This window comes from Mauremys reevesii, linkage group 1 (assembly GCF_016161935.1).
Source record: "Mauremys reevesii isolate NIE-2019 linkage group 1, ASM1616193v1, whole genome shotgun sequence".
NCBI lineage: Eukaryota > Metazoa > Chordata > Testudines > Geoemydidae > Mauremys > Mauremys reevesii.
Genome location: NC_052623.1, coordinates 211967709 through 211991349, shown reverse-complemented (window position 1 = coordinate 211991349; position 23641 = coordinate 211967709). Strand labels below are relative to the sequence as shown.

Sequence of the window (23641 nt, the reverse complement as noted above, 5' to 3'; positions counted from 1 at the left end):
ATCCATTTGTTCTTGTGCCAACATTGGCCCTTAACTTAAATAATTCTTCTCCCTCGCTGGTGTTTGTCCCTCTGATGTATTTATAGAGAGCAATCATATCTCCCCTCATTCTTCATTTTGTTAGGCTAAACAAGCCAAGCTCCTTAAGTCTCGTCTCCTGAGACATTCCTCTGATCATCCTAGTATCTTTCTCTGTACTTGTTCCAGTTTGAATTCATCTTTCTTAAACATGGGAGACCAGAATTGAACACAACATTCCAGATGTTGTTAGTCCCTAAGTGCATGACCTTGCACTTTGCACTATTAAATTTCATTCCATTTCTATTACTCCAGCTTTCAAGGTTGTCCAAATTTCCTTGTATGATATTCCCAGTCCTCCTCCATATTGGTAATACTGCCCAATTTTGTGTCATCCATACATTTTATTAACAATCTCCCACTTCTTGTGCCAAGGTCATTAATGAAAATATTAAATAAGATTGGTCTGAAAATTGATCCTTGAGGAACTCCACTAATAACCTCCCTCCAGCCTGACAATTCATCTTTCAGCGTGACCCCATGTACCTCTCCTTTAATCAGTTCTTTACCCACCTTTTGATTCTTGTATTAATCCCCATCTTCTCAAGTTTAACTAATAATTTTCCATGTGGAACTGTGTCATACTGAAATCCAGGTGGATTAGATCTACTGCATTTCCTTTGTCTAAAAAATAATTTGTCTTCTCAAAGAAAGAGATCAAGTTGGTCTGACACGATCTACCTATTGTAAAACCATGTTGTATTTTATCCCATGTACTGTTTACCTCTTTGTCTTTAATTACTCTGTCTTTGAAAATTTGTTCGAAGACCTGACATTCAGTTGGTCAAACTAACGGTCCTGTAGTTTCCCAGATGACTTTTTTCCCCCTTTCTTAAAAATAGGTACTATATTTGCAATTCTCCAGTGACAGGGTACAACCCCCAACTTTATGGAGCCATTAAAAATCCTTGCTAATAGGCTTGCAATTTCATGTGCCAGGGCCTTTAATATTCTTGAATGGAGATAATTCACACACACCCCTTTGGTCCCATTAAGCTGTTTGAGCTTGGCTTCCACTCGGATGAGGTAATTTGTACTTCCATATCCTTGTTTCCATTACCCATACTGCCACTGCTCCCAAGCTCCTCATTATCCTTACTAAAAACTGAGGCAAAGTATTTGTTTAGGTGTTGGGCCATATCTAGGATATCTTTAACCTCCACCCCATCCTCAGTGCTTCATGGTCCTGCTTCTTCTTTCCTTGTTTTCTTTTTCTTTTTATGGGCCTTTTACTATTGGTTTTAATTTCTTTTGGAAGGTCCAGTTTTGCTGGTCTTTTGGCAGTTTTCACTTTATCCCTACACTTTTTGACTTCCAAGAGGTAGCTTTCCTTGCTGATCCTTCCCTTCTTCCATTCCTTGTAGGCTTTTTGCCTTCCCTTAATAACCTGTTTGAGATGCTTGTTCATTCCAGTTTGGCCTCCAGCACTTCCCTACTCATTTTCCCCGTTGCTTGGGACACTGTCTCCAGATGGTTTCTGCAATTGTGCTCTCATATCCCAGCTCACTACTGACAATGTCCTTTGTAGTAAAACCCCTGTGTCATGCTAATTATATATCATACACATTTCTGTATTGAAATGATGTGTACTGGGTCACGAAGAGACACATGCAGCTCTTCCCTTTGCTTGCATAATATCAGAATGTGCAAAATATAGATTTCATTATATCATAATCACAGCTCCATTGCGCACGCCTCAAAGTAATCCACACATGTCCTCATATCAACAAACACAGCTTTACCAAGCAGGCTTAACTATTGTTCTACCATGTAGTGTAGGTTCACCCAACACACTGACTGCATTGGGAGCATATGCAAATAATTCCCATTGGCTACTGCCAGCACGAGGGAAACAGAGGGAAGATGGGGCAAGCAACCTTTTTTATCTCCCTTTTTGCCTTTTAATAATGTTAGATCCTGTGGGTGAGAAGGAATGGATTGTAAAGGAAGTAAAGAGCTTGTACATTTCAGCAACTATAGGATTGGCAGAGAGAAGGTATGTGTGTTAATGGGGCATATTGGGGCACTGCTGAAAGAAGGCAGAGTTAAGATTGCATGGGCAATCTTAACTGTGCATTTCCTTGTTTTCAGAAGTTTGAGTTTTGATCAACGTTTTGCAAAGGGGAGACATAACACTAAGCAGCCTTAACTCTGTGTTTACATAGTTTTTTGCCATTGATTATACATTATGATACAATCTTTGCTTACATGGTCACATACTATTTTTCCACAGGATCCCTGACTTAATCAGTGCACAAGATGGAGGGTGTCACTGAAAGAGCAGTTATGCAATATTTTGTGTTATCCTCAATCTGTGACCCCATGCCTTATTTACTGCATACTATTCAAAACCCTGCTCTGAATACAAAATCATTAATTTTCTCATGGAGTTTTCTGTGGTGCTATAGTATCTGAGTGTTTCACAAACATTAATTAATTTATTTTCACAATACCATGTGAGGTGAGGGGGTGGTATTATCCCCATTTTATAGATGTGGAGTTGAAGCACAGAGGGTATAAGGTCAAATATGTCCACTGAGTAAAGAACAGCACCTATTTGCACTGCCCCAGGAGCAGACCAGGGATTAAATAGTTATTCAGAGTCACAAATCAGTACCTGTTTACCCCTTGTTCCAAGGGTGATTAAGTTGCCCCAGACTTATATCTGATGCAGGTTTCTATTGGTTGAAATGTGGTAACTGGTGTACTGGAAGTAGGGAGCGAAGCCTCCACACCAGTGTATGCAGGGAGGCCAGTAGCAACTTCACAGCAACTGTTCTCCACCCTGCATGCAAACTGAAAATGTAGATGCCCACAGAGAGGCAGGGGCGGCTCTAGGCATTTTGCTGCCCCAAGCACGGCGGCACGCCGTGGGGGAGCACTCTGCCGGTCGCCGGTCCCGTGGCTCCAGTGGACCTCCCACAGACGTGCCTGAGGAGGGTCCACTGGTTCCGCGGCTCTGGTGGACCTCCCGCAGACGTGCCTGCGGATGCTCCACCGAAGCCGCGGGACCAGCGAACCCTCCGCAGGCACGTCTGCGGGAGGTCCACCAAAGCCGCCTGCCGCCCACCCGGCGACCGGCAGAACGCCCCCCACGGCGTGCCGCCCCAAGCACGCGCTTGGCGTGCTGGGGCCTGGAGCCGCCCCTGCACAGAGGACTAATACCATACAAACCCTTACTCCCTTGCACGGGTACAGAAGGCAGCTTGTGACTGAGCCCATAGCATATAGGATTTTCTTTCATTATGTGTGCTTGTAATTGAATTTTAATACTGCTTCTTGAGTGAGATTGTATAAATTAATTTAACCATGTACTACTGATTTATGTTTACACTGCACTTTTTAAAATGAGTTTAGAGATACACGGCTGCATTTTATATAGGTTAATATGTGATATGTCTCTATGGAACCTTAACTCTGAATCTCCTAAATTTTGAATATAATCCTTCTTTTATTATTAAAATACTTGTATTTTATTAAAAATAAATGAAACTATGGGAAGGAGATATGTCAAGAGCAGAAGTTCATCGTTGTGCAGACTAAGGGTATGTCTACACTGTGAAATTAGGTTGATTTAATAGAAGTCAATTTTTTAGAAATCGATTTGATACAGTCGATTGTGTGTGTCCCCACGAAGCGCATTAAGTTGGCAGCGTGTGTCCATAGTACCAAGGCTAGCGTCGACTTTAGGAGCGTTGCACTGTGGGTAGCTATCCCACAGTTCCTGCAGTCTCTGCCGCCCATTGGAATTCTGGGTTGAGCTCCAATGCCTGATGGGGCAAAAACATTGTCACAGGTGGTTCTGGGTACATGTCGTCAGGCCCTCCTCCCTCCCTCTCTCCCTCCCTCTCTCCATGAAAGCAATGGCAAACAATCATTTCTTGCCTTTTTTCCTGGGTTACCCATGCAGACGGCATACCATGGCAAGCATGGAGCCCGCTCAGCTCACTGTCACCATACATCTCCTGGGTGCTGCTGGCAGATGCGGTACTGCAGTGCTACACAGCAGCATCTCCTTCACTTGCCTTGCCTTGCCTTGCCGGCGGCAGATGGTGCAGTACAACTGTTAACCATCGTCGTCATCTTGTGGGTGCTCCTGGCCAACCTCGGTGAGGTGAGTCGGGGGCACCTGGACATAAATGGGACCGACTCCAGGTCATTCTTTTCTTTAAGTTTCGTCTGATGGAGATTCAGTCCTGCCTGTGAGCTGGAGGCTTTTGCCTCAGGCTGCTCTCCCAGCCGGCAGCACTGCGCAATCGCACCTACCCCAGCCTACCCCTTGCTCCCATGGCTCGTGAAGCCTGGAGCAGTTCAAATATAGGCTGAGCAAGTGCAGAATGGGTGGTAGAATTTGCCTTTGGACATTTAAAAGCTCTCTGGGGCTGTTTGCTGACTATGCTGTTTGCGATTAGAAGAGCACAGCAAGGCACACTGTGCATCACAGAGGCTTTGAAAACCAGTTTCATGACTGGCCAGGCTTCGGTGTGACAGTTGTGTGTGTTTCTCCTTGATGAAAACCTGCTCCCTTTGTTGATTTTAATTCCCTGTAAGCCATGTTGTTAGTTGCCCCTCCCTCCAACGGCAGACAATCGTTTCGCGCCTTTTTTCTGCGCAGATGCCATACAACAGCAAGCATGGAGCCTGCTCAGATCACCATGGCAGTTATGAGCACTGTAAACACCACGCACATTATCCTGCAGTATATGCAGCACCAGAAACTTCAACAGCAGGCCAGGAGGCGACGGCAGTACAGTTACGAGAGAGATGAGGTCATGGACACAGACTTCTCTCAAAGCACAGACCCTAGCAATTTGGACATCATGGTGGTAATGGGGCAGGTTCATGCCATAGAACGCCGATTCTGGGCCCGGGAAACAAGCACAGACTGGTGGGACCGCATAGTCTGGGATGATTCCCAGTGGCTGCGAAACTTTCGCATGCATAAGGTCACTTTCATGGAACTTTGTGACTTGCTTTCTCCTGCCCTGAAGCGCAAGAATACCAAGATGAGAGCAGTCCTCACAGTTCACAAGTGAGTGGCGATAGCCTTCTGGAAGCTTGCAACGCCAGAGAGCTACCAGTCAGTCGGGAATCAATTTGGAGTGGGCAAATCTACTGGGGGGGCTGCTGTGATCCAAGTAGCCAATGCGATCACTGAGCTGCTGCTATCAAGGGTAGTGACTCTGGGAAATGTGCAGGTCATAGTGGATGGCTTTGCTGCAATGGGATTCCCTAACTGTAGTGGAGCGATAGACAGCATATCCCTATCTTGGGACTGGAGCACCAAGGCAGCCAGTACATAAACCGCAAGGGGCACTTTTCTATGGTGCTGCAAGCACTGGTGGATCACAAGGGACGTTTCACCAACATCAACGTGGGATGGCCGGGAAAGGTACATGACGCTCGCATCTTTAGGAACCCTCATCTGTGTGAACGGCTGGAGCAAGGGACTTACTTTCCAGACTAGAAAATAACCGTTGGGGATGTTGAAATACCGATAGTTATCCCTGGGGACCCAGCCTACCCCTTAATGCCATGGCTCATGAAGCCATACACAGGCAGCCTGGACATAGTCAGGAGCTGTTCAACTATAGGCTGAGCAAGTGCAGAATGGTGGTAGAATGTGCATTTGGACGTTTAAAAGTGCACTAGCGCAGTTTACTGACTCAGTTAGACCGCAGCTATACCAATATTCCCATAGTTATTACTGCTTGCTGTGTGCTCCACAATATCTGTGAGAGTAAGGGGGAGACGTTTATGGCGAGGTGAGAGGTTGACGCAAATCACCTGGCCACTGATTACGTGCAGCCAAACACCAGGGTGGTTACAAGAGCACAGCAGGGCGCGCTGCGCATCAGAGAAGGTTTGAAAACCAGTTTCATGACTGGCCAGGCTACAGTGGGAAAGTTCTGTTTGTTTCTCCTAAATGAAAACCCGCCCCTTTGGTTCACTTTACTTCCCTGTAAACCAACTGCCCTCCTCTCCCCCCTTTGATCACCACTTGCAGAGGCAATAAAATCATTGTTGTTTCAAATTCATGCATTCTTTATTAATTCGTCACACAAATGGGGGGATAACTGCAAAGGTAGCCCAGGAGGGGTGGGGGAGGAGGGAAGCACTGGATGGGGTGGTGGAGGAGGGGAGGAGCGAAGAACAAGGCCACACTGCACTTCAAAACTTATTGAATGCCAGCTTTCTGTTGCTTGGGCAGTCCTCTGGGGGTGGAGTGGTTGGGTGCCTGGAGGCCCCCCCACCAAGTTCTTGGGCGTCTGGGTGAGGAGGATATGGAACTTGGGGAGGAGGGTGGTTGGTTACACAGGGGATGCAGCGGTGGTCTGTGCTCCTGCTGCCTTTCCTGCACCTCAACAATATGCTGGAGAATATCAGTTTGATCCTCCAGTAACCTGAGCATTGCTTCCTGCCTCCTCTCATTACATTGACGCCACCTATCATCTTGATCCCGCCACCTGTCCTTGCGTTCATTTTATGCTTTCCTGCACCCTGGCAGTGCCTGCTTCCACACATTCTGCTGGGCTCTTTCAGTGTGGGAGGACTTCATGAGCTCAGAGAACATTTCATTGCAAGTGCGTTTTTTTTCGCCTTCTAATCTTCGCTAGCCTCTGGGATGGAGATGATACAGGGAGCATTGAAACATTTGCAGCTGCAGTAGAAAAAAATGAGAGAGTAGTATTTAAAAAGCCACATTTTAGATAACAATGAGTAGACTCTTTCACGGTGAACCAAGCTGTTAACATTACATAGCACATGTGCTGTCTTTACAAGGTCGCATTTTGCCTCTTATATTGAGGGCCTGGCAGTTTGGTGTGAGAGATCATACACGCAGGGCCGGCGGGCAACAGAATTCGGCTCGCAGGCAGACATGGTAATCCACAGTCTTTTGGCTTCTTTAACCTTCATAACATGTGGGAATGGTTTCAAACAGCAGCGCCCTAATTTCCCATACCAAGAACCTGTTGGGTTGGCCATTTAAAATGGGCTGGCCATTTAAAAGGAAGGACTGTGGTTTTTGGGTTAACGTGCAGCACAAACCCAACTAAACCAACCCCACCACCACCACCCAATTCTCTGGGATGATTGCTTCACCCCTCCCCACACCGCGTGGCTAACAGCGGGGATGATTTCTGTTCAGCCACAGGCAAACAGCCCAGCAGGAGTGGCCACCTCTGAATGTTCCCTTAATAAAATTCCCCTATTTTAACCAGGTGACCATGAATGATATCACTCTCCTGAGGATAACACAGAGAGATTAAGAACGGATGTTGCTTGAATGCCAGCAAACACCGGGACCATATGCTGCCATGCTTTGTTATGCAATGATTGCAGACTGCATGCTACTGGTCTGGCGTGGTAAAGTGTCCTACTATGGAGGACAGAATAAGGCTGCCCTCCCCAGAAACCTTTTGCAAAGGCTTTTGGAGTACATCCAGGAGAGCTTCATTGAGATGTCCCTGCAGGATTTCCGCTCCATCCCCGTACACGTTAACAGACTTTTCCAGTAGCTGTACTGGCTGCAAATGCATCCCAAGTCTTCAGGGCAAATTAATCATTAAACACGCTTGCTTTTAAACCATGTATTATATTTACAAAGGTACACTCACCAGAGGGGCCTTCTCTGCCTTCAAGGTCCGGGAGCCCACCTTGGGTGGGTTGGGAGGGTACTGGCTCCAGGGTGATAAACAGTTCCTGGCTGTCAGGGAAAACGGTTTCTCTGCTTGCTTGCTGTGTGCTATCTTCAACCTCCTCATCTTCCTTGTCCCCAGAATCTGCATCCCTGTTGTGTGAGAGTCCATTGATGGAGTCCACGCACAGGGGTGGGGTAGTTGTAGGGTCATCCCCTAGAATGGCATGCAGCTCATCATAGAAGCGGCATGTCTGGGGCTCTGACCCGCAGTGGCCATTTGCCTCTCTGGTTCTTTGGTAGGCTTGCCTGAGCTCCTTAAGTTTCACATGGTACTGCTGCGGGTCCCTGGTATAGCCTCTGTCTTTCATGCCCTTGGAGATTTTTTCAAATATTTGGGCATTTCGTCTTTTGGAAAGGAGTTCTGATAGCACGGATTCCTCTCCCCATGCAGCGATCAGATCCAGTACCTCCCGTTCAGTCCATGCTGGAGCTCTTTTGCGATTCTGGCTGGTCACCTGTGCTGATGAGCTCTGCATAGTCACCTGTGCTGATCAGCTCGCTACGATGGCCAAACAGGAAATGAAATTCAAAAGTTCATGGGGCTTTTCCTGTCTACCTGTCCAGTGCATCTGAGTTGAGAGTGCTGTCCAGAGCAGTCACAATGGAGCACTCTGGGATAGCTCCTGGAGGCCAATACCGTCGAATTGCATCCACACTACCCCAAGTTCAACCCAGCAAGGTTGATTTCAGCCCTAATCCCCTCATCAGGGAGGAGTACAGGAATCGATTTTAAGAACCCTTTAAGTCAATAAAAATGGCTTCATCGTGTGGACGGGTGCAGGGTTAAATCAATCTATCGCTGCTAAATTCGACCTAAACTCGTAGTGTAGACCAGGGCTAAGCAGGAGAGGCTTTAAGAATTAGGTCCTTTCCTTATATTTTCTTACAACACTGTCACAGCCCTAATTCAGGAACATAGGAGAGATTCAATGAGTTAAATTAGGAAAATCTTACTAACCATTTCTGCCAAAGTCAAAGGAAAACCAACAGATCCAGCTAGATGGTCTCAATATGTTATTTCTGCTTTCTACAATAGAGGAAGACGTTTCTTTTCTGCCTCCTTATGTGGACATGAGGTATTACAATGATTTGCTAAGTCAGATTCCTGAAGAATTCATTTCTGTTCCTTTAATAATGAACTGCATGTTGGAACAGGTGAGTGTATTTTCATATTAATTCATACCCATCATTCAGGCTGAGCAGTGTGATAGCGAATTGATCAGTGAGAGACAAATCAGGTTCATCCCAAAATAAGAGAACGTACATAGCTGCACTACCTAAGGAGGATCAGTAGGGAAGGACTCAGAGAGGATCCCCTGCTTTGCCTTGCATTATGGAGGGGAGGAGTTAGGTTTTTCATTCCTTTTCAGGGTGCAGCTCATTCCCATTATGTGTCCGGTGATCTATTCCAAAGCTCCTACTACTACTCTCTAGTCCTCTATGCCCCCTCCCCATCCACTTTCTCACAGAGAAGAGTATTAGGATAGGGAGTCCCTGCCTTTTTTGCCGCTTTTTTGTCCTTGCTCCTCCTTCCTCCCTTGCATGGTTGAGTAAGGGCTAGGGTTAATCTAGCCTACAGTAACTGCTAGCGAGTGTTTTCTCTCAGGGTTGTCAAAACTAAGCATATATAATACAAGTGCAAATGATCACTAATACTATATGGTTGTCAACTTTTCTCAGTGTGGGACAGGAGATCCTCCACAAGAATGGCTATACTGTGTCATTGCACATGGGTCCCAGAGCTGGTTTGTAGCACTTTAGCTGTTAGGGAGTGTTTCCAGACAACCTACAATGGATCTTCAGTCTGCAGCTTTGAGGACAGAACTCAGACCTGCCCATCACTGGCTCATCGATATTTCTCCCAGTGAAGAGACTGCAGATTTTGTTCTGTTTCCACAGCAACAAACAAGATGTACAGTCCTCTGTGCTGCAAAACTTTAGAATTGGTGGATCAAAATTTTTTCTAAGCTAACCAAAAAATCTAAAAGTTAAATTTCATGTTTTTAAGACCAGAAAGGATGTTTATGATCCTCTAGTCTAAGATAATAGAGTGGCTGATATGGGTTTTAATTAATAAAGAATTAAAGGAGGGTAATATAATTAATGCAAATCAACTTGGATGTATGAAAAATAGATCCTGTCAAACTAACTTAATATCTCTTTTTGATGAGATTACAAGTTTGGTTTATAAAGGGTTGATGGTAATATACTTAGACTCTCCAAGGCATATGACTTAGTACCCCACAACATTTTGATTAAAAAACTAGAATGATATATAATTAACGTGTCACACATTAAATGGATTAAAAACTGGCTAGCTAATAGGTCTTAAAATGTAGTTGTAAATGGGGAATTGTCACCAAGTGGCTGCATTTCCAGTTGGATCCTACAGGGATGACCTGATCAAGTTTGCAAAAGATACAAAAATTGTGGAGGTTGGAAATAGGGCTGTCAATTAATCGCAGTTAACTCACACGATTCACTAAAAAAAATTGGCTTTCAAATATATCGATTTCTATTACAACACAAAATACAAAGTGTACAATGCTCACTTTATATTATAATTTTTATTACAAATATTTGCACTGTACAAATGATAAACAAAAGAAATAGTATTTTTCAATTCACCTCATACAAGTACTGTAGAGCAATCTCTTCATCATGAAAGTGCAACTTACAAATATAGATTTTTTTTTGTTACATAACTGCTCTCAAAAACAAAATAATGTAAAACTTTAGAGCCTACAAGTCCACTCAGTCCTACTTCTTGTTCAGCCAATTGCTAAGACAAATAAGTTCGTTTACATTTACAGGAGATGCTGCTGCCTGCTTCTTATTTACAATGTCACCTGAAAGTGAGAACAGGCATTTTCATGACACTTTTGTAGCTGGTGTTGCAAGGTATTTATGTGCCAGATATGCTAAATATTCGTATGCCCCTTCATGTTCGGCCACCATTCCAGAGGATATGCTTCCATGCTGATGATGCTTGTTAAAAAATAATGTGTTAATTAAATTTGTGACTGTACTCCTTGGGGGACAACTGTATGTCTTTGGCTCTGTTTTACCCACATTCTGCCATATATTTCATGTCATAGCAGTCTCGGATGATGACCCAGCACATGTTGGTCATTTTAAGAACACTTTCACAGCAGATTTGACAAAATGCAAAGAAGATACTAATGTGAGATTTCTAAAAATAACTACAGCACTCAACCCAGTGTTTAACAATCAGAAGTGCCTTCCAAAATCTGAGAGGGATGAGGTGTGGAGCATGCTTTCAGAAATCTTAAAAGAGCAACACTCCAATGCGGAAAATACAGAACCCGAACCACCAAAAAAGAAAATCAACCTTCTTCTGGCATCTGACTCAGATGATGAAAATGAACATGCATTGATCTGCTCTGGTTTAGATCTTTATCAAGCAGAACCCATCATCAGCGTAGATGCATGTCCTATGGAATGGTGGTTGAAGATGAAGGAACATATGAATCTTAAGTGCAGCTGGCACATAAATATCTTGCGATACCAGCTACACCAGTGCCATGCGAATGCCTGTTCTCACTTTCAAGTGACATCGCAAACAATACGTGGGCAGCATTAGCTCCTGCAAATTGTAACCAAGTTTGTTTCTCTGATACAACCTTAACTTAAGCTAACTACAAATCAATGCTATGATGACATCTAACATGTTTTCTGCTTGGTAGGTCATTGCAACTGAAGAAGGTCTTACACCACCAAGTCTGGTGGTCCCAGAACCACGAGCAGATGGGCTGGATCATAGCCTTGCAGAGCATATAGTCTCAATCCTTCCCTCTCTTGCCCTCTCTGAGAGTGAAAAAAAGGTTTGTATTGTCTTTTCCCTTCAGACTGCCTTGATTGCTAAATAAATCTGTGTATTAATTTTTAATGCGTGTGCTCTTTTCTTGCTTAATAGAATCTCTACAACTCCTTTTTCCCTAATGACAATGAAGAAAAGACTGTGGTCCCCAAATGGCCTCTTCTATTAAACTATCATGATATTTTGTCTCAGAGGCTACACCTGCTAAAGGTACAATACTGTGTCTTATATCAACAGTCTTAAAGTCTACAGAGAGGACATTAACTTAGAATGTGTCTTTTAGAAAGTAGACTAAGAGAACCCAAATTTTGCCCACCTCATGGTGACATTAGCCACTTGCCAGGAATCCAAAGGCTGTACTTAATTTGCTTAAAATGGAGCAGATTGCAGCCACCCATGGGGACTACAGATCCCAGTATGCAATGTAGCATATTGATCTGCGTGGCCTGGCCACAGTGCTTATATGGACATTTAGCTTTCGTGACTGCATTTCCATATAAATGATGGCATGGGATACATTGTAGAACTCGGTGGGCTTCACTTTGGACCACCACTGAGCTAGGGGATTATTATTCTGAAGAAACTAGAGTTTCTAAATGATGAGTGTGGTGTAGCAACTAGAATGGAATAGATTAGAGAGGATGGGACAAACAGGGGGAAGTGCACAAGAAGGCACAGAGCAGTTTATGGGAGAAGAACACCAGAGTGCATCAAAGTGTGCAGAGTGTAGCGCTCATATAAGGCAGCAAGAGTTATCTAGACATGATGTAGGCAGAAGTGTAGAGTAAGATTAGAGTAAAAAGTTGGATGCAGATTAAATTTATAAGGCAATAAAGGGTTTCAAGTAGAAGGAGGATGACATGGTTGAGTGGTGGGTCAGAAAGATGCTTTTAACAGAAGCATGTTGGATAGACTTTTGGGCAGCCATCTAGATTTCAGGAGGTTAGAGAGGAGGAAGTTGCACTGATTAATGCAGGAGTTGACCAAGGCATGAAAAATGTAGGTATTGGGGATGAAAGAAGAAGGAACAGGTTTGGGAGATATGATAGAGGAAAAAGGTATTAAAAGTAACACAGAAGACAGGGACTATAATAATAAAAATAAGAAAAAGCAAAACTGAACAAAGTAAAGAAACCTCAAGCCAGTACAGTTCTTTAAATCCATCATAACGCTGCTGTCAAAGACCATCAATAAGTTGTATGATTTCTTGATTATAATGACTATGGACAGTAATATAGACCAACTAAGAATATGTGTGAGACATTGCACTCCATATGTTTATGGAAATATGCTTATGAGTGTAAATATAATGTAACTGGAATATGCTTTATGCAAAAGGTCTCTTGTAAGGTATCATTACATAGCTTATAATCTACTGAGTGTGTTCATCCTATTTGTATGAATGTATCATTCTTGTATCTGAAGCTAGAAATATGAAGTATTACTCTGAAGTCCTATTGTAACTATGCAAAGTGTGGGCCATTAATGGTGGTTTGGAATCTTGATGGCTCCCATTAACCAGGACAATTGGTTGTAAGTGGCTCTGTCTACATGTAAGCCTTCCTGTGTTCTTGTGAGTCAGGCCGGAAAGAATGGAGAGTAGGGGTCTCACAGGACATGTCACCATGTCACTTGGTATTGGAATCCATCGTAAACCTGGTGCTTTTCCATTTAGAAGGAGGGGTGGGGACCCAGAGAGACAAAGGATTCTCGCCTTGGGCCAAAGGTATAAAAGTGGGTGAAGCAGGACAAAAAGGGTTCCAGTCATGTGGAATCCCCTGCTTTTCACCTAAGATGCCTGCTGGAACTAACAAGGTCTGGATCAGGGAAAAGGATTGGGCCCAGCCTAGGAAGGAGTCTAGTCTGTGAAAGAAGTTTATTGGACCATCCCTGAGCATGAGATTTACCTGTATTCAGTTTCTTAAATGTATTAGGCTTAGACTTGTGTGTTTTGTTTTATTTTGCTTTGTTCTGTCTGTTATTACTTAAAACCACTTAAATCCTACTTTTTAGGATAAAATCGCTTTTGCTTATTAATTTACCCAGAGTAAGTAATTAATACCTGGGGGAAAAAACAGCTATGCATATCTCTCTACCAGTGTTATAGAGGGCAGACAATTTATGAGTTTACCCTGTATACGCTTTATACAGAGTAAAACGGATTCATTTGGGGTTTGGATCCCATTGGGAACTGGGTGTCTGGGTGCTAGAGACAGGAGCACTTGCTAAGCCGTTTTCAGTTAAGTCTGCAGCTTTGGAGGAATGGGTCAGTCCCTGGGTCTGTGTTGCAGCAGATTAGCATATCTGGCTCAACAAGACAGGTTTATGGAGGCCCAAACTGACAGAGAAAATGGGCTCAGAGGTAGTCTCAGCACATCAGGTGACAGTCCCAAGGAGGTCTCTGTGACCGAACCGATCACAGTGTGGAAGGGAAAGGCTAATACAAAAGCATCCTTTGCAGTTTGACAGACTAAATCAATACATATTTTCTATATTCTGTGAAAATTTCAGATTCTGGCTAAATGGCAAATAATTTTGTGATCTTTAGCAAATATCAGTTAATTGTGCCCTCTTAAATTATTCTCTTTTTCTTCTGGTATATATTCACTCCCCCGCAGTGAGGAAAGTAAACAAGAACTGATTTCATCTTCCACATAAAGGCACTGATTCAGCAAAGCACTTCGAGTATATGCACAATTTTAAGCAGATGCTTAAATTCCATTGACTTCAAAGTAAAGTAAAGCATATGTGTGGGGAAGGGTGAGGGGCGGTTGGGGAGGGGGGAATTGTGTGCTGAACTGGAACCTTAGTTATTTAAATGAAAAATCCCTTTTTTGTGAAAGTTTACTTAGCTTTTCTCCTTATTGCTCTTTGCGTCAGGTCCAAGGGGGCTTAAACCCAAAAAAGATTGAACAGGATATGATGGACAAGCTGCCACTGGTGGAACTTCTTCAATTCCCCCTTCCTCCACCTGGAAACAACACTAAACGCTTGGCCAGAGTTCATGAGCTCATGCATTATTGCACCAGTGGTAAATTGATTTTTTTTTATTAATATTATTTCATACTTTGTTGACAAGCTCCTATGATATAGTTGTGGATCTGTGTGATATAGTTGGAACCCACTTTTTTGGGGCCACTGTCTCAATTTACCCAACTAAGACCTTCACGGTATCAGCCAGTATCTACCACTTTTCATATACTTGACTAACCTATCATGGAGTTTGGCCTAACACCAAACCACAATTTCATGGTTATGAGCAGACTAGGTTACACTGCATGTTAGAGACTGTGAGACTGACAACTGTGCATTAGCAGCATGTCAGGACTCAGCCAAGCACATAAGCTCTGCATTAAGTTGGGACAAGAATATCAGTCACACAAATTACTAGTTCTGGTTCTAGTGCACAGAACAAATATTGGGAACCACTGTGATATATAATGTATTTGTTGATTTTCTTTTTTGGTGGTTTAAGTTCTGTATTTTCCACATTGGTTTGTTTACAAAGAACCTTTTGATTGAGAAAAGAGATTTGTCTTGGATTGGGAGGATTACTCGGGGAAAAAGCCATGGTTTTCTCATTGTGTTTTCTTTGAGCTGCCCATGTTAATAGTACTGTGGTATCTACAATAGTCACATTTTCTGGTTGTCATGATAAGGTTTACTTCTCCATCAAGAACTGTCTCTTCAATTCCTCATTCTTGTAATGTGTGTACCTAGTTGGTGCACACTGTAAAACAGTTAGAAGGGCTACATAAATGCCTTCTACTGAGTCTGAATGTTCACTCTAAGGGTACAGTTAGTAATGAGCATCCAAACCCCTTCAATTTCTTCTTTACTGTCATAAGTAGGGCCCTACCAAATTCATGGTCCATTTTGGTCAATTTTCTCTGAAGGCAGCAGAGCAGAAGCAAGGGTAGCATGGTATGGTATTGCTAACCTTACTTCTGCGCAATACCACAGTCCCCCCTAAAATAACCTTGTGACCCCCCGCCACTCCCTTTTGGGTCAAGACCCCCAATTTGAGAAACTCCCTGTGAAATCTGTGTAGTATATGGTAAAAGCACACAAAAGACCAGTTTTCACGGAGATAGACCAGATTTCATGGAGAAAGACCAGATTTCACGGTCTGTGATGTATTTTTCATGGCTGTGAATTTGGTAGGGTCGTAGTCATAAGACACCATCTGACCACCATCTGATCAGTCCATCGATCATTACTGAAATTACCATCACCGTTAGCCCCCTTGTTGGCAGCCTTAAAAGCAATGCCAAGGACAATATACCTGGTCAGTCTTCTATTTACCTTTCACTGGAATGTAAGGACAATTTCTGTGGATGGTTTTAATTCTCTTCCAGAACTCTTGAGTTGGGCTGAAGTAGAAAGAGCCTTCAAAGTGTTTACTTTTGAAAGCCTGCGGCTGACTGGGGTGGATGATTCTGGCCTCCTGGAGGGCTCAGGGTTGATGCTTGGAGGTGATTATGAAGTATCTTATATTCCATGGGATAATCCGGCCAGGTTTGCAAGACATCTGAGACAACTATCGATGGTGGAAAACCTGTTTGATGAGAAAACTCCCAATGGCTCAGGTAACAAGGCATTTATCAGCATTATATCTAAAGAATTTAAACATGCTATTCACTAGAGTCCTTTTCTTTTACATTAGTTCAGAATTATTTATTATTACTGGGATGTGATGATTCTCCTGTTTTAGGAACCATTCGGTCATCAAGTACTCTACATTCCATTCATCCATTCATCAAGTAGGAATACTGGATAATGACATAAACTGGGCATTTTGTATGACAATTAAATAGTTTATTTAAACAAGTCTTTAAAAGTAGTATCTGTGTAAAAGAGCTCTGCATAGCAGATATTAGAAAACTATTTTATAGCTTTTGATATAAAAGTGTATTTTAGAGAAATTAAACATTGAAATCATACCATTAAACAGTTGTTTTAAACATATTTATACAACACAATATAATATAGGATTTGGCAACTGTTTCAAAGTTTCACTCTTCTTAAGTGTTTCAGAAATGCTATTCATAAAGTATATAAAACACTGCCTTTTATCTTGATATGCAACTAAAATAGTAATTTTGAAACTTTGATAATAGTAGTGGGTATATACAAATGATTATAAACAATACAATGACGAGAATGTAATTTACTACTTGGAACTGAATATGGACAGATTACATTTTAGATACAATAGTCTCTCTGCAATTTCTGACAATGGGCCAAATCTTAACATCATTGAAGTATGTTTATGCCAGGGGTTCTCAAACTTCATTGCACCACAACCTCCTTCTGATAAAAAAAAATTACTACAGGACCTCAGGAGGGGGGACCAAAGCCTGATCCCACCCAAGCCCCGCCACCCCAGTGGGGGCGGGAGGGGCCAAAGCCCCACTGCCCCAGGCTGAGGAGCCAAAGCCGAAGCCCAAGGGCTTCAGCCCCAGGCAAGGGGCCTGTAATCTGGCCCTGGGCCCCAGCAAGTCTAAGCCAGTTCCTGACCCACAGTTTGAGAACTGCTGGTTTATGCCAATAACCAGGGCCATCCTTAGGATTTATGGGGTCCTACGCAGTATTATTAAACTGGTGTCCCTATGCCTGACGGCAATCCGGGCTCGCAGCCAGTGGGGAGGAGGGATGAGGCAGTAAAGGATACTGAGATGCCCAGCCCGCCTCATGGCGGTGGAAAATCGCAGTTCCCCGCAGAGACCCCATACCCTCTCCTTCATGCAGAATGTGCAGCGCCAGCGCATTCGGCTCTCTGAATATGGCCCCTGCCTAAGGAGACTGCAGTGCGCACTGGGTGTGCGGGAGCCAACCCGCTCTTACCTGCTGTCATGGGCAGTGGGTGAAGCTGCCGCTTGGGGAGGCTAGTTTCCCAGCCCACCTCTTCTGTCTGTGGCCCTACCCATCCTCTACTCCTGCCCCACCACAGGCCCCGCTCTTTCCCACTGTCTCCCTCCTCTCTTCCCTCCTCCACCTTGCTCACCACCTTCCAGACAAATCCCTGAACCCAAATGAAGCAAATGACATTTGAAAAAAACACTCTTCTGCAATTTCTTTCTAAAGAAAATGGAGCATGTTTTCCACTGCATGCCAGATGGTGAAGACTGGACATGCAGAAGGTATCTAATCAAAAGCACTAAACTTGGGAATAAAAAATATCAGTCACAGGTTTTTTGATATGCCCTGAAGTTTGTCAGAGATTTATTTGCAAAAACTTTGTAGTAAGGGCAAGTCAGCTGTCTTGCTGAATACAACATTCAATATTATGGAATACAGGATGCAGCTCTTCTCTGTTTTACATTTTCTTAATCAGTATTTCTAAGCTGATTTTATATTTTAAATGTACTCTTAAGCCTTCATAAAGAAATCATTCCAGATTATTACATATTTAACTCATTGAAACAAAGACATTATTTTAAATTAATCTGTCACAGAGGTTTAGCGTGTTCATAACAATGTCCGTTGCTTTTAGAAAAAGGGAACACTAATTTACTTTGTGTGATCTCTATAACAATAGACAGGTTTATGAAATTTCACCAACTTAAAAAAATATATGTATCAAAAGATTTTAGGCATAACAAAGGATTTTATATCTTACTATGTACTGATTTTGCTGGAGGGTTCTCTTAAAACTAGTTCATCAGATAGTCAGAAGTGAAGAACGGGAAACTGTGTCCAGCTATCTGACAGGAAAGGGGTGTTGTCCCTTTAAGGGCTCTCTTCAAAAGGGGGTGAAGGGAGAAAGGGATGAACAGAAAAGACAGGAAGACTTTGGAAGCAAGTTTTTTTTACTATAGTAATTAAAATGAAAAGGTGTATTTTAGATAAGAGTGGTCTTTTGAAGAATTTATTTTAAAAACTATATGTCTGAAGATCCAAGCATTTAAGGCTAAAGATGATTGTTCATCTAAAAATCGGTGGAAGGGTTTTTTAGAGATGTGATTTTATAATCTTCACCAACTCACTAATGAAATATTTTTAAAGCAAATTTTAAATTAAGGTACTGTAGACTAACATGTTCTGAGAAAATATTACAGTAATGCACAACTGTTTTTGCCTGTAAATTCAGAAACCAACAGTCTATACAGGTCTGTCTCATCTTACACTGAGGTTACGTTCCGCAGTCAACGCATAAAGTGAAAATCGCATATAGTCAAAATTACATTGAGTGTAATGGCGGGCGGAATCGCCCGCACTATAGAAATAGTATTTAAATTGCGATTTTTCTCTTTTTTTTTTCTTGTTTTTGCAGACTGCGTAAAGCTGAAATCGCGCATGTTAAATGCACCTAAGATGCGACAGACCTGTACCTGGGGGTTGGCAAATGCCTGTTAAATGGCTTCATTACCACTTGAATGGCCCTTTAACAGTTTCAATGTTGTGCTAATAGGTCTAGCAGGCTGGAAGGCTTTTTCACTTTTAAGTTACTAGATCCCCTCTGGAGTAAGAGTCACCAGGCTGCAGAATCTAGCTGTGGGAGCCTGCAGGAAGGGTCAGAACTGGGATAGGAATAGCCGGGAGAGTGGACACTAAGACCCAGTGGTGCCCCAAATTTCCAGGTGCCCTACACAGCCACCTATGCTGTGTATACCTAGAACATAAGAACATAAAACGCCCATACTGGGTCAGACCAAAGGTCCATCAAGCCCAGTATCCTGTCCTCTGACAGTGGCCAATGGCAGGTGCCCCAAAGGGAATGAACAGACAGGTTGTCATCAAGTGATCCATGCCCTGTCACCCAATCCCAGCTTCTGGCAAACAGAGGCTAGGGACACCATACCTGCCCATCCTGGCTAATAGCCATTGATGGACCTATCCTCCATGTATCTATCTACCTCCCCTTTGAACCGCGTTATAGTATTGGCCTTCACAACACCCTCTGGCAAGGAGTGTTTTTACCTAGGGATGGCCCTGCCAATAACCTGCCAATAATGATGTCAGTGGGATTAGGATTTAACCCAATCTGCATTGGTTGTTGGTGTAACCATTTTCAGAACATCTGTACAGATCAATCAGGAAAGGCATCTCAGTCAGGAAAGGCTTCCACTACTCAACTGGAATAGTGAACTCTAGCCCTGATTCAGCAAGGTACTTAAGCATGTGCCTAACTTTAGAATTCAAGTAGTCCCAGTAAAGTCAATGCACATGCACCATTACCTTGCTGAATCAGGCTCCCATGAAATCCCATGCCTGTTCAGTCTTAGCAGCTTTAATAGTGACCAGAGAGAGTGAAAGCCAAAATCAGAGGTGATGTGTGAAGTATTGTAAATTAGATCAGTTATACTCAGGGTATGTCTAAACTACAAACTTTAGCCATCACAAGGTATGTCAGCATGAAGATGTCACAGTTGTATCGCTTTTGCGCGTGTATAGTTGGTACAGTCCAAGGCCAGCATCGGCAGTACCACCACTATGGACCTCACGCCAGGGCCTAGTCAGGAAGTAAAGAAGCACGCACATAAGCATGGCAGTAAGTCTTCCTCTAAGCTAAGAAGGGAGAGACCCCTTCCATGAGTTCCAGTCATGGGGATGAAGCAGGCTCTAAAGCGCACAAACCCAAAAAGAAGCTGCATAAATCGATGGATCCGCCAGTACTGAGTGCAGATTTGCACACACAGTCAACATCCCTCAGAATCAGAGAGCCATCCGTTCCGGGAAAGATCACCGCTTCGCTTCCGGGGACTGAGAAATTGCCCTTGATTCTGGGGAGGTCAAGAAAAGCACTATAACCCCAGGAAGTGTTTGCCTGGGAAAGCCATGGTCCCCACAACTTCTAGGGCCTTCTGCTTCCAGGGAGACACTATATGCGGCACCAGACACACCACATCTGAAGCACTCTTCACCCCCACTCTGGCAGTATACACGCTTCCACCCGCTCCGACAGTACTGCTGATGGAACAGGTCTCCGAGTTTTCATCTTTGGAAGACTCAGATGAGGATCAGGGACCATCCATCCCTTTCTGCCACTATGAGTACCAACAGAGACCTTCTATATCATGGCAGTATCCTCCATTCCATCTGCTGTAGAGCCACTGATTTCCTGTGCCATGGGGCCCTCCTCAGCACCCATCAGATCCATCCTGCTGGCCCTATTGGGGATCCTGGCCCCAATACTCACCCTTGTAACCCATCCATTCTATAAAGGAGGTTTCACCTATTTCACCATCTTGGGTGCCTTCAAGTAGATGCTCTGAACCAGTATTGGAAGATGAGCTGCTCAGACCGGATCCAACAATACCACCAAACAGGATAGATAACCATCATCGTCTCCTGATGTAGCAGTATCTTCAACATCCCCTCCATCTCCTGCTGACTACCGCCAATTTCAGGATCTCTTGCATAGACTGCCCAGAGAACTTCACATTCCCCTGGAGAAAATCCAAGACACTCAGCATAAGCTGCTGGATATACTTCACTCATCGAGGCCAACCACAGTCGCTCTCCCAAACAACGATGACATCATTGAGCCAGCTAGCACAGTTTGGCATACGTTGGCCATATGTACACTTACCTCAAAGGGGCAGAAAAAAGATACTGTGTACCAGCCAAGGGGTCTGAGTACATAGTATTCTCACTCTCACCTCCCAATTCACTTGTGGCCCAGGCAGCAATGGAACAGGTGAGGCAACAGTATCCACACTCCACCCAATCTGACAGGGAGGGCAAGGACCTTTTAGGGTGCAAAAGGGCTGCAAAAAGGACTGGACCTTTTAGGCTGCAAAATCTTTTATTCAGCCAACCTTCAATTCAGGATTTCGCATTATCAGGCATTATTTGCCGGATCCGTTTCCTGAATTACAGCAAATTGGAGGACTTGTCGAGAAACTGATGCAACTGGACCAGGCCTGCCTCCAGTCAATAACTGAGGAGGGGAAGCTGGTAGTGATGCCCTCACAACAGAAACCTCTTCGTGCTCAATGGCCACAGGCATTGTCATAAGGAGGCAGTTTTGGCTCCATTCCACTGGTTTTCCCAGGGAGGTATAAAATACCATTGAAGACCTCCCTTTTGATGAATCCTGTCTTTTCAACCAGAAAACGGACTATTCCCGCCACACCCTCAAGGATTTGAGAGCTACACTCTTCCTTGGGTGTTTACACACTGGCACCAGTTTTTCCATCAACAGCCTTATGAACCATCAAGGAAGTGTCAGATGACTCAAAGATCACATCCTCTAGGACCACCCTCGAAGTCTTCCTCCTCCCAAATGCAACACCCCCACAGAAGAGGTATTTCTGAGGAACCCTAGCATGCTGTCAACCACCTTGCCTGCTGCCACACAACCATCCTACCCACTTTGGGGGTTGTCTAGCACTCTTTTTAACCAGCTTGGAGTCCAATAACAAAAGACAAATCGGTGGTAAATGTCATCCACTATGGCTATACGATTGAGTTCATTACGCTACCTCATCCACAACCCTCTCCCTGATCCCTCCTCAGAGACCAGTCTCACAACAGCATCCTCGCCCTGGAGGTGGACTCTTTACTACAAAGAAGTGTGATAGAGTGGGTTCCTCCAGACTATCAAGGGATGGGGTTTGATTCAGCTTACTTCCTGATACCCAAATTGAAGGGTGAGTGGAGACCAATCCTGAATCTCCATTGTCTCAATTGCTTCATCTGCAAACCCGTTTCATATGGTCACCTTAGCAGCCATCATTAGAAGAAGGCTTATGGCTTTTGTCTTGCAGGATGGTTATTTTCACATAGACATCCATCCGGCCCACAGATGATTCCTGAGGTTTAAAATAGGCCCTCAGCACTTTCAATACAGGGTCCTGCCATTTGGACTCACCACTGCTCCCTTCACCAACGTTTTCTCTGTCATGGCGGCCTACCTCAAGCGTTATGGGGTCCTTGTATTCCCCTATCTCGACAACTGGCTCCTAGTAGTGCAGTCCAGAGAAAAAGCCTGGATTTCAACCTCCAGGTTGCTCAGACTCCTTTCCTCCCTCTGGGTCAGCATCAATGTCGAAAAATCAACTTTGGACCCCACACGGTTCCTAGACTTTATAGGGGCCTCCATCAGCTCAGTCACAGTATGAGCATATCTACCAAGGGACAGATTCCAGTCTCTGCAGGAACTCGTAGCCTGAGTGTAGTGAGGCAAAGTGTAGAGTGGCCTCCCTCTTAGCCTGATGGAGAGGAATGGCCCCATACCTCCCCTCCTCCCAGTAGATGGAGCCAAGCCAACCAGAAGCAGAGGGGTAGGACAGGAAATATAAAAGGCAGGCCCTCCAGCTCAGTTGAGCCAGAGCCAGGGAAGGAGGCAGAAGTCCCTGCCTTGCTGCTGAACTCCCGCCCAGTGACCAAGCGGTGCAGCGCCATGACCCCAGAGACCAGCTGTGTAGAGGTGTTGCTGGGACTGCTGTCCGCTGTTTATCCTGAAGAGATTGAGGACCCATGAACTACGGAGCCATGCCAAGGAAGGGCAGTAGGAAGTAGTCCAGTGGAACCAGACATTAAGCCGGTTGTGTTGCAAGGAGACGAGTCGTCATGTTTTGGTGACTTCCCCACTGACTCCTTGGTGGGACCACCCACCACTGCTAGGGCCTGGGCCTGGGCCATGGTGGAGTAGGCTGGGCCTGGCTCTCCCTGCCCTCCTGTCACCGGCCCCAACCCCTGGGGAGGTGGATTACTTACCCTAGGCCAGCAGGCCAGTGCCTTGTTTTGTGGCTTGCCCCAGCCAGGTAGCTGTCGGCCCTGAAACTGTAACTGTTGTCTGCTCTTGCCCAAAAGCTGAAGCTAAAGACTGCTCCCTGCTCTGCCCTGCCCGAGGGTCAGAGCCCCCAGACTGTGTCAATTGCTGTCTGCCCCATCCAGGAGGCTTCGGCTAAAGACTCCCTGTTATTCTGTCCTACTCAGAGGGCCAGAGCTACAGACTGCCTGCCCCAGTCAGGTTACTTCCTGCTGTACCCTGACCAGAGGGCCAGAACCCTAGCCTGCTAATTGTCTGCTTGCTGTTTGGCATAGTAAGGTAGAGTGGCCTCCCTCCA

At 44.4% G+C, this 23641-nt stretch overlaps 1 protein-coding gene across 5 annotated transcripts in view; it reads left to right on the top strand.

Moving 5' to 3' along the window:
• Nucleotides 1-23641, top strand: part of SPAG17 (sperm associated antigen 17) — a 270281-nt gene that overhangs the window by 122668 nt on the left and 123972 nt on the right. For all 5 annotated transcript variants that reach the window (XM_039529265.1, XM_039529257.1, XM_039529239.1 and 2 more), the window contains 5 exons: nucleotides 8817-8935; nucleotides 11488-11625; nucleotides 11718-11831; nucleotides 14502-14652; nucleotides 15980-16210. In XM_039529265.1, the coding sequence (XP_039385199.1) occupies nucleotides 8817-8935; nucleotides 11488-11625; nucleotides 11718-11831; nucleotides 14502-14652; nucleotides 15980-16210 (753 nt within the window). The remainder of the gene's footprint in view (nucleotides 1-8816; nucleotides 8936-11487; nucleotides 11626-11717; nucleotides 11832-14501; nucleotides 14653-15979; nucleotides 16211-23641) is intronic.